At 37.7% G+C, this 12,193-nt stretch overlaps 1 protein-coding gene across 6 annotated transcripts in view; it reads left to right on the top strand.

Moving 5' to 3' along the window:
* Nucleotides 1-12,193, top strand: part of nav3 (neuron navigator 3) — a 208,860-nt gene that overhangs the window by 168,857 nt on the left and 27,810 nt on the right. For 3 of the 6 annotated variants that reach the window (XM_088348491.1, XM_088348490.1, XM_088348487.1), the window contains 7 exons: nt 2,758-2,781; nt 2,931-3,008; nt 7,489-7,572; nt 7,636-7,747; nt 9,589-9,716; nt 11,600-11,623; nt 11,933-12,099. In XM_088348491.1, the coding sequence (XP_088204617.1) occupies nt 2,758-2,781; nt 2,931-3,008; nt 7,489-7,572; nt 7,636-7,747; nt 9,589-9,716; nt 11,600-11,623; nt 11,933-12,099 (617 nt within the window). The remainder of the gene's footprint in view (nt 1-2,757; nt 2,782-2,930; nt 3,009-7,488; nt 7,573-7,635; nt 7,748-9,588; nt 9,717-11,599; nt 11,624-11,932; nt 12,100-12,193) is intronic. The other 3 variants (XM_088348488.1, XM_088348489.1, XM_088348493.1) reach the window with 3 other exon arrangements.

The following is a 12,193-nucleotide window of genomic DNA, read 5'->3' as shown; positions in this document are numbered from 1 at the left end:
TTTAAATTACATTTTGATGACAAAATACATGACAAAATACACAACAAAATACGCGACCGAATACACGACAAAATTCACAACAAAATACACAAAAAAAGGAAATGAAAAAATGAATTACAAAATACATGAAAAAATACATGACAAAATAAGCAACAAAATACATGACAGAATACTCAACACATCCATCCATCCATCCATAAACTGCACCGCTTATCCTCAGTAGGGTCGTGGGGATGCTGGAGCCCATCCCAGCCATCCTCGGGCAGGGGGCAGGGGACACCCTGAACTGGTTGCCAGCCAGTCGCAGGGTACACAGAGACAGACAATTCATTCGCTCATTCACACCTAGGGACAATTTGGACCGGCCAATTAACCTGACGTGCATGTTTTTGGAATGTGGGAGGAAACCGGAGTGCCCGGAGGAAACACACGCAAGCACGGGGAGAACAGGCAAACTCCACACAGGAGGTTCGATACTCGACACATTAAATTACAAAATAAACAACAAAATACACGACGAAATACACGACAAAAGACATGACAAAAGACATGAGCAAATACAACACAAAATTCATAACAAATTACACGATAAACTACACGACGAAATACACAACAATATAAATGACAAAATAAATGACAAAATACACAGCCAATTACACGACAAAGTACATTTCAAGATACACAACAAAATAAATGAGAAAATACACAACAAATTACACGACAAAATACACAAAATAATACATGACAAAATACCGAAAACAATAAATTCAGATTCAGATTCAGATCTACTTTATTGTCATTCTAGTACACGTGTATACAGAACGAAATGTCGATACATCTGACCCGCACAGTTTCCTTGAATGTACAGGTATAAGTAAAAGTTGTATTGTATAATGGCTACGTATAGTATTTTACCATAGTGCCGATAGTGCAAGAGGAGTAGCTAACCAGATGTGCAAAATGGGCAGTCAGGTTAACAAGTCAGGTAAACAGTAACATTAACACTGTAACAATAATGCTGTAAGTACAATAGTGCAGAGAGCAAATGTGCAAGGAGTGGCAAGCTATAAAGAACTGCCAGTAGTGCAAAAAGTCAGATTAGCAGCTGTTTAGATTTAGGTTAACTATATGTTAGATTGACCATTTAACAGTCTAATGGCCAGGGGGACTAGACTACTGCGGAACCTGGTGGTCCTGCACCACCAAATGACAAAATGACATGAACAAACTGCATGAGTCATATAGTTAGGTATTATAGTTTTTATTTCTGAATTCATTTATTTATATGCAATATATTGGTAGGTATTTATCTATCTATACCACTTATTTCGATGTATGGCAGGATCGGTCCTCCATAGATTCTGAGTGGATTGATAATTAAATAATGTATATATCCACAATAGCAAAAGTTGTCAGTTCTTGAATCCATAGCACATAATTAGCTTCTTATATGTTTTAACTTCTACAATGCATTATTTTGTAATCAGCAAAAATTGTTTGGCCCTCCGAATCTGCCCGCTCATTTGTATGAAAATGGATAATAACTGTAATTTCACTCTCCTAATCTGTTATTCCTCCCCCTTTCATATCTGTCTTATCATTTTCATTTATGCTTCTGTTAACATTGGATCAAACAGTAATAGCAAATGCAGATAAATCTTATTTACAAAAGTATTCTTTTAATAAAGGGACACTGTGTCATTTTTTATTTCTATATGTCGCTGTATTGTGTAGCTTAACCCAAAAGGAGTGCTTCAAAGCACTAAGACGAATACAAACTACGGAGACTCAAAGTGACAAAACCGTATTTTTCCTCTCAATTTTTTACCCAGCCTTTCACTCGGTTTTGGGTTTTTGAGGGCACCCTCATAAACAAGATTGCAAACAATCATGTCATATCCCTAAAGGTGATGCACTTGTTAAAGTTGCGGTGCGTAGTTTGCGGTGTCTGTAAAACATTAAACATTAAATTTTTTCTCTATTAAGTCTGAGTTAACGATGCACAACTGAGTTCAAAGAGCTTTTATATTTTTTTTTCACCGTGCCTATCTGCTTTTATCTTACTTTTATCATTGGTGTTCGCTGAAGGGATGGAGAGACGGGGCCGGACAGGGGTTCAGTGATTTCTCACACGGTCTTGCGGTTCACTTTTATTTCTGGATGAAAATGGTGAGAGCAAGAAAACAACTATTTTAAATGCAGCTCAAATGCCAACTCAAACCACTAAAAAGATGAAAAAGGAAGAGTTTATTCAAGCGCCTCTAAGAATTTCACACACTTGCACACGCAACATAAGAACTGCAAGTATTTGAAAAATGCTCGACAATTAGTACATTTTGGTTTATTATTGAAATCAATCGGTTTTTTTTTTTTGTTTTGTTTTTTAAGAAATGAAGTTTTCCTTATAACTAGTAGGCACTAAATAATACACAATGTCCCTTTAATGTATATATTTATTCATTCTTTTGTGTTCTTATTTAGTTATTTTTGTATAACTTCATATCTTTATTAATTTGTTTATTTTTTTTATTTATTCATTCATTTATGTATTTACTTTTTGCCCAAATCGAGTGTTTCCTAGGCAAAGTGTAAATCAGTGATTGTTCATTCTGAAATCAGCATTTTGCAAATACTATTTGACCAATTCTTTGGAAAGTGTCTGGATGGCTAATGCCCTAATCCCGATGACCTGTAATAACCCCCAAGATTGAAGTCTGCAACATAGTGGTAATTTTGACTCTTCTCTTTTCAATCAAGGGCCAAACAGTCCAAAATCCCACGGTAATCCCCCACACTATGTTATTTTTTCCTCACGCAGTGTCAGCATGAAACTGTCTGGGTTTTTGCATCCTCTCAAAGCTCTCAAAATAGAAGATTTTCCTCTTACATTAAAATAATATTAGCTTTTTGGGTTTTTTTTGTGTTCGTAGCAAATCAGGAAGCTGCGTCGGGAGCTGGACGCCTCGCAAGAAAAGGTCGCAACATTGACGTCCCAACTGGCTGCCAATGTGAGCTTGTTTACCTTCTGTCACAACGGGGATTTGCAGGAGAACGCAAAAGGAAAATAACAAAAAATGCTTTGCTCAAGCAACACAAATCTTCCAGACATTCGCATAAGACTTTTGAAAAATTCCACGCTGACGTCGAGCCTTTTTCATTTTGTGTGTGTTTGGAGATGAGATGTTTTCCTCCGTATACGGAGACGATTTGTTTCGAGCCACGACTTGTGAAAAGTCAAGCGAGTGCAGACAACAAGACAGGCAAGAAGAGTGCGTGGTGAGGACATATGAAGCCTGTCACTCATAAGAAAGGAGAAATCGTGGGACCTGTTGTCATGTTTGGATCTCAATGACATTGTAATTGGCGGAAGCTCAACGCCAAAGTGCTCTTCCAGTTATCACAATCAAGTTGTGCAATGTAGATGTGTGCCACTCCCCCATTCAACTTTCACCTTTATTTTCAATAATGCTGTACAAACAGCATATAGCACAGATTGCCTCTTCCCCTGTGAGCAAACATCCAATGAACAAGACACAATACAAATAACAAATAGCAGCCAGGTCAAAAAAAGAAAAAATATGCATGTAAAAATATAAAAATATATAAGGTTTAGAATAAAAAATGTTCAAAGCATAGCTGGAATCTAAATACAGCAGTTTTGCATTGATTTGGCAGAAGGCCGAGTAGGAGGCAGAGAGAGAGTTCAAAATTCTGACAGCCTGATGAAAGAAGCCGCCCTTGAGACAGCTAGTTCTGGCTCTGAGACTCTGCAGTATTTTCCCTGATGGTCAGTATAGGGCCAGTACTTTTAAAAAGCAGTTAGTTATAGTTACTCACTACTTCTTTCAAAAAGTAATTGAGTTAGTAACTGAATTATTCTATATTAGAGGTAAAATGCAAAATGCAGGATATAGACCATTCATAAAACCAAAAAAAGGCTTCTCAGAGGGAACCAGCTATTGAAAAGTAGGGTAGACGGCTCCCTCCGTTAACTTCCAGGAGCCGAATTTAGTTTATTATAACTTGGGAGAAGGGCTCTATGAATTTGAAAAAAAAAAATAATGCTTCATCTTGTTTTTATTAATCTCCCAAAAATGTTTTGTCTTGTTTTGTTTTTTCAACTGATAATTTTATAGTTTAGTAGACACTCAAAATTAAAGAGCGAAGACATCAATGAATTTTGAACTTGCATGGAGAAAAGGAGAGAAATGTAATCAAAACCCTCACAATACAGAATTCCAAATCTCTCCAAAAGGCCGCACCGGCATTTTATTTTGATCGAATCTCCTAGGTTACCAAAAGCAGATCTGCCCTAGAGGGTGTGGCTGTCAAAGTACGGCAACATCATTGGCCGATGGTGACAATGATGTAAACAGTGAATAATAATAGTCCAAAAAACTAACTGGCATCCTATGCAATCTCCTTTGTAGGTTTCCAATTTTAAAAACAGAAACAAGCAGAATAAACATATCAATAACCCTAAACATTGGGTGTTATTGAACACAACAGCCCTGAAGAAGTAGACTATTTTATTCAGAACAATTTAAATATAAATATATTTTATAAGGGCAAAAAGACTGGTCATGTTTACATTTGCAGAATACATTTTCAATAAAAATTATCTAAAAATATATATATCTATGAACCAGCGTGAATGATTCAAATGTGTTTGTATGTTTTATTATCTAAAAAGAACGCTCCATTTTTCATGATGTTTGAAAGCCCCCTCAAATTGGGTCATATTTTACAATGAATTTCCGTTTCGAAAAAAGAGCCTTTGCAAACCTACTGAGGATAAGCGGTGCAGATAATGGATGGATAGATGGATGATAGTTAATGTATATTTGCTCATTACTTTAATACAGACAGTGTCCCTTTAAGTAAACTTAAGATAGATAGATAGATAGATAGATAGATAGATAGATAGATAGATACTTTATTCATCCCCGAAGGGAAATTCACTTTTCCAGCAGCATCCCTAAGCTGAGAACAATCGAAAATAACTGAGAACAATCGAAAATAACACGGGAGCTGCTGGAGTGGCTGCCATTCGTGACGGCGCCGGAGAAACGATTCAATTTGAATCATGTACAAACAAACAAACAATTGAATCATGTACAAGAAACGATTCAATCTGAATCATGTACAAACAAACAAACAATTGAATCATGTACAACAAACAAACAAAATATTTATGTTTCAATAAGTGGAGTGTTAATAAAATGGGGGGAAAATAATTTCTGATACTGATATAACCAGGTAAAACTAATTTTAAGTTACCTGTCCAAATGAATGTTGTGCCATTATGACTTGCACGGTACATTTTATATGCATATATTTCACTATTTAAGAGCCTGAGCGTTATAAGACTATTCCTGACAAACATATTTGAAATTAAATGCATGCAGTCCATAGAACAAAATGTCAGTTGTTAAAAATGTTTGATTTCTACCAACTTTGCAGTTGATCACTAAATCTCGAGTCATGTTTATTTGTACAGCGCTCCATCACAAGGAGTCCCAAAGGGCTGAGCAGACCACAGATTACCTACAGACTATAATTACAGATTATTCCAAACTGATCTAAAACCTACATGAGGGGAAGGAAAATGGACGCCACAAAATTCACATGATATTTGTTTTATTTAATGTTCTGCTTCTGCTAATAGGTCTGTCATGGTTTACAGGGACAAAACAAATAAATGTTGATTTAAAATTACTATTCATTCGCGTGTTCCGAAAAATTTATTTATTTCTTTACTGACCAAGCCGGTGCCCATCAGGTTTTAGATAAAGCATTTTTTTGTGCAAATGCCTCTATGTTCAATAAAAATTATATTTTTCATTGTACCGATTTTCCTTGTGATTATTATCAGTTGCCACATTAGTAAATAAACTACATGCTAAATTTAAGAACAAGAAATAATTATCCGATTATCACAATCACTGATGATTAAAATAGATGTTAGTTGCTGCCCTCATATAAACGCTAATGTTGGTTGTTATATAAGAAATTTTAAAGGAAATCTAATACTGGTTTTGGAGCTGATATTAGACCGATACCAATGTCGAATCATGAGACCCCCAACCGCTACAATCTTACTATTTTTACGATATGTAAAAAAACAGTATTCCGTTTTGTTACCTCAATGTAATGAATCAAAGCTTTGATTTGTTTTTGCCCTTGGTCTAATTGTTGCAAATTAATGTACCAGAAATCCTTTATTTATTTTTTTCCCTTTCTGATTATTTGATAATGGAAAAATGATAAATAATCATGTTTTGGGGGCTAACTGGTACTCCATTGGGCCCCCCATCAGTATTCTGCTCAAGCACCTGGTGCAACGGCGAGATACTTTTTGATGCGACTTCACATTTCCACCAGCACCTTCCTGTCATGTTGTGACAGTCACTCATCTCTGACAGTCTCTGGGGTCGCTATCTAATCACAATCACTGAGTCCCATAACACCGGAGATTAGGTAGCAGGACAAATCTTTCACAAGCATCAGACTGCTGACATGCACGGAGTGAACTTCGAATTTTGAGATTGGTTATCGATGTAAGCGCTGTTGGAGTTGACAATCCGTGTCCAGCCGCCAGATGAATTCTGGGATTCCGCCCAAGTATTTGGACGAATAAAACGAGAGCTTAAGAGAGCAGTTCTTTTGAGCGTTTTTATAACAAGGAAACAAATTAAGAAATATAATTGATAGGGTCTGACATACTTCCTGCCACCAGATGCCCCTAACAGGGGTTAGAACTGGGCACAGGTGTGCCCAATTATCCTCACCCTTTAAAAGGATTTTTTGATCACAAAACTTGGGTCATTGTCATTTTTAATTTTGTCTGCCATGGTCAACTAGGTTTTCATTATCATTTTAATATCCACCTTCATGTCAGGTTAGTTTATTTGTTTCCGGTTTCTTTGTTCCCTGCATTGTTCCATTTCCAGTTTTAGTTTGGGCCTTGTCAGGTTTGTTTTTTTTGGGGGAGATTTTGTTAGTTGCGTTGTGCCCACCTCTTTGTTGCTACTTTGATCCTGGTTTTGTTATTACATGTTGAGCACCTTTGCCTGCAATTCCCGCCTTCACCACATAGGTCAATCACCTCCAAAACCTTACCACGAATATTCTGGGACTGTGATCAGGACAAAGTCATCCCTAAATCAAGCATCAAAGAATGCTTCACTAGTGAAACCTAGCTGGGAAATTAACTTTAACAAGGCAAATTAAGGAACTCATATACCGTAAATTCCGGACTATAAGCCGCTACTTTTTTCCCAAATGTTCAGCCCTGCGGCTTATTCAGTGTGAATGTGTAAAACTGGAGTGTCATGCCCAATTTTGTTGTCACAATATGTTAACCCATTTTGTAACAATGACAATAAAGGTATATTCTATTCTATTCTATTCAATTTTAATAATCTAACTTGCACATAGATTCAAAATTCTGCAAGAGCTCACTTGTGTGGCTTTCTGTTTCTGCAGTCTCATCTTGTGGCCGCCTTTGAGAAGAGCTTGAGCAACATGACATGCCGCCTGCAGAGTCTCACCATGACGGCCGAGCAGAAGGTGCGTCCACGTTCATTCCTCCTTTTTTAGATGAAAGAAAAAAACTCACTTTTCCTCCCTCAGGAGTCCGAGTTGGTGGAGCTGAGGGAGACCATCGAGGCGCTCAAGACCCAGAACACTGACGCACAGACGGCCATACAGGTGGCACTAAATGGACCAGATCATTTCCATAAAGGTAACCATCAAAACCATGCTTGTGCTACCAAATATTACGAAATACGCCTTTTCCATGTAAGCAACAAGAATCGAAAAAAAAAAATCAAGCAGTGCTCAGTTTTGTATTGACAATGTTGATTGGTTATTCATGGTCCATTAGTGCCATCTGCTAGAAACTTGCAGTAACCACAGGTTTGATGTCTGGTCTCAAAATTCTATAAGAACCTCTTACAACTCAAAGATGGCGCTCTTAAATGCTTCTACTTTAATGGGCAGACAAACAGGTCTGGTAAACAGGTAAGAATTCTAGATGATACACATGTGTTCAAATACTTTTTGCAGCTGTATCACACAAATTAATTGTTAAAAAAATCGTGCATTGTGATTATTGGATTTTTCTATTTACTGTAAATTCCGTACTATAGAGCGCACCTGATTATAAGCCGCACCCACCACATTTTAAGAGGAAAACCGATTTTGTACTTACACAAGCCGCACCTGTATATAAGCCGCATGCGTCCACATTAAAACATGTAACACAATCGCAAAATTAGCCTTAACCCGGCATTGAGTCCCGCGATTGTAACTGAATATAAAGTACACAGTCCAAAAACCACAGCCGGCAAAATGGACAAAAAATGATACCGGTACTTAAGGTTTGATGCAGACCTGCAGAGTCCGGGTACCCGTTGAAACTAATCAAAGGAAAAAAAGTCTATATTTCCAAAGGTAAGGGTGGGAAAAATATATATCCACTATTGTCCGCCGCGACAACAGGTCTCACTCACCTTTACCCCACTTAGCGTCAACCCGCGTTTGCTCCGCCCCTCTTTTTTAATTCGCAAAACATATCAGAATAAGTGTCTCAAATAAATACATTACAAAAATATACAGGTGCAAATACATATTATACATCGGTTACACATATTTACAAAGAAAGACAGTACACCGAGAGAGTTTTCAAAGCTTTAATAATGATATTATAACTCATCCCAAACCGTGCCTGTGAAGGGTAGCAAAACGCTACTAGCAACACGCTCGCAACACAGCAATAGGGCCTGTTAAAAAGAACATACCGTGCTTGTAGAAACCACGGTAAACCGTCCTCATCTTCCTCCTTATAACTGACGTCATCAAAGTCATCTTCCCCAGTTTGGGAAAGAGACTTTGTCATAAAGGACGTCGTCCCACGCTCCCTTATTCAAAAACACGCTAGCAACACGCTCTCAAAGTGAAGTTTACGTGCAGTAGCTCTGTTTCCTTCTTTATCGGACTGCTCGTTTGCGTTTAGCTTGAAAGCTACGTCATGTGCCTTTCTTTTTGCAATTTGCATGATTAGGATATGTCTACGCTAATTTAATCTGTGCACAAGCTAAGAAGTTGCAGTCTTCCTCGGCGCATATATTCCACTGGTCTAAATCTTACCTTTTGTACTCGAGCGCCGCTGGTGGCTGTTTGAAAAATTACATAAATTGGCCGCATCACTGAATAAGCCGCAGGGTTGAAGGTTTGGGAAAAAAGTAGCGGCTTATAGTCCGGAATTTACGGTAGTTTATCTCTCTTACAGTGGACATGCACCTACGAAGAAAATTTCAGACCCCCCATGGTTTCTAAGTGGGAACAATAGCGTATTTGTGCGTACAAAATGTAGGTTTGTTAAGCCTTTTTACGTACAACTTGGACTGCTGCAAAGTCACTGACGCACAGACACAACATCAAAGGGGGTGGGGCGACTGCTTAGCCAATCAGAATGCAGAACACAATGTACAATGGAAATCCGCAAAGTAGCAAAACGGCAAAAAGTAAACCGTGAAAGAGTAAGACATTACTTTAAATATACATTTTACTCCTTTATTTCAGACTTACGCATCAGGCGTCAGCACTCATCCGAAAGCATGTCGAGCATCAACAGTGCGGCCAGCCACTCCAGCATGGGCAGCATGGGCAAGGACGTTGAGGAAAAAAACAAGAAAAAGAAGAAGAATTGGGTTTGTGGAACACACACATACTTAAGCATCATACTACAGTTGCTAGGCAACTTACATCATCATCATGGGTTCAACAGCCCTGCGATTAATGTTTGAAAACCAGTCGGGCTTTCCTATTAAGGCCTGCTCAAAATTCCCACTACAGTCGCTTATCCTTTGAAAATATCCCCAGTTGAGTGTTGATGTAAGTGGTTTTTGATTCTCCTGGGTGAGTAACACAAGTGCCAACAGCTTAAGCGAGAGTCTGAGTGCTTTTTGGAAGGCTCTGAACACCGTCCATATACCTAGAGGAAGGCCACAAGCGTCCAGGTCAGTAACTTGGTGGCTTTTTGTCTTTTCCTGCTCGACAGACTTTACTTTGCAGTCTCTGCAGTTGCTAAATTGGGCTCATTAGTGCTAAATGCATATTAGCACCTAATTAAATCTGCAATGAATGATTCATTTGTACAAATGCTGCCTTGCTGCATGGCGGAAGCTGTAAGGGGAGAAAATGAGTCGGTGGCCTTGTCTCACCCACGTGAGAGGCAATTTTACCCACATATATAACACCATTTTCTATTGTGCTGGAACTGAATTACACATAATGTGTCCATTTCACCTGTTTCAATGTTATGCGAGACATTCAAATGTTGTCAGGGTTTGTTTTCTGGTATGATTTTTTCACGCAAAAACAAAAAAGAAATCTTAGAGGAAAACACAAACAGAAAACTTAATTTCATCAAAGTCAATTCAAACTTAAACCAATTTTCTGTCAGCGTCTAAACATCCCATCCTGGTCACAAACTGCAAAAAAAATGATCATCTTCACGCAGTGAGAGATAATTGAGTTCATTTTAGTCATTATTTTTTCTTATGTTATCATATTATTAAATTTAATATAAAAAGTAAAAAATAGTTTAGGCAAGTTGCAGACTGTAAGATGATGTATGCTCTAATTTTAACTATAATTAAAGAGAATTAGTCTGATTTAGAAAAATTGCTTTTTTTATTTTTCAAAATATTTTGACTCGTTTTTTTCTGATGAAACAAGAAACATATCAAACTTTTTCTTTCTTCTTTTGGATTTATTTAGTTTGTTTGTTCCTCTGGTAAAACTTATTTTTAATATTTTTTTTCAATAAAAACATAATATCAGACATTGATTAGCTTTTTTCTTATTTTCTATAATATTCTAAAAGGTATTTATTTATTCCTAATTATAGGAAAAGCAATTGTATTGATAAAATGTAATGATAAATTACATCTATAATATTATTTTCATTTTTTAACAAGAACAAATACAAAAGAAAGGAATATAGCAAAACAAAATACAAATACAAATAGGATTTCAACCCTAACCATTAAAAAAAGGAAAACAATTGGTAAATAATAATAATAATAATAATAATTTCCTTTGTATTGTCATTCTTTGTAAGAACGAAATGTCGATACACCTGACCCGTTGTAGCGAGCCGATGCAGCCACTGCCAACAGAGGGCGCCGCCATTTTACCAATGTTATAAGTCTGATAAAAATGTTCTCCCTATAGGTGAACATTTTTGTTTTGTTTTTGCACCTTCACTAGTACATCTGCTCTTTAAAGGGACATTGTGCATTTAGCAGCTACTTGTGGTAAAATGAACTTTTACTTATTGGTAAAATAACCCAAAATACATGAACTATCGTATAAACATGCAATTTTTGAAATACTCAGGTTAAAAAAATGTTTTTGGAGTATTTCAAATGACTCAGGCTCACATATGGGGAGCTGCTTGCTGCTAAGGGTACAGCGATATCTAGTAGTCAAATATTACACAGTGTCCCTTTAAGTCTTTTTATTCTTTTGTCTGATTGTTAGTACGTGTATGTGTGTGGTTAACACGACGTGTGTTCTCCATCTTCAGGTGGCTGACTCCATCCCAGCTCAGGTTAGTTGTGTCCTTGTGTGCTGTGGTTGTTGCCTCGCCCACTTCCTCTATAAAGCAAGCTGTCTCCTTTCTTTGGAAACATCGGCATGGATACGGCTGCCCCATCATTTACCCATTACCCATTGCCTATTCATTTTTTTCCAAAATCCAATTCATTGTCTACTTACAGTCCTGATATTTGCCTTCCTCCTAACTCCACCAGCAGCTAGCATTGTTTGGAAAAACAGCACGGAGCACGCTCCTGATTTCGGATCGAAATTCTTGGCCAAAGTGATACTTGACCCTGCCCCATTTCCTTTTTTTGTGCAGCTCCGCAGCTCGTTCAAGCACGCCTTCAGCAAAAAGAAGACCAAATCACAGTCATCCCACGACGAGATGGAGGACATGAGCGACTCACTGCCATCCTCGCCCAAGCTGCAGCACGACAACCGGCAGGCCGGCGTCGTCACGCTACGTTCCTCACCTTCAGCCACCGAGTGAGCATCCACGATAAGATTACATTTTAATAAGGAACGAAGACATCAATTAATTTTGAGCTTGCTAAGTGAACAGGAGAAGACTGTACCCAAA

This window comes from Urocampus carinirostris, chromosome 11 (genome assembly GCF_059441175.1).
Source record: "Urocampus carinirostris isolate Australia breed hairy pipefish chromosome 11, RoL_Ucar_1.0, whole genome shotgun sequence".
Taxonomy (NCBI): domain Eukaryota; kingdom Metazoa; phylum Chordata; class Actinopteri; order Syngnathiformes; family Syngnathidae; genus Urocampus; species Urocampus carinirostris.
This window is presented reverse-complemented; position numbering and strand designations above follow the sequence as displayed.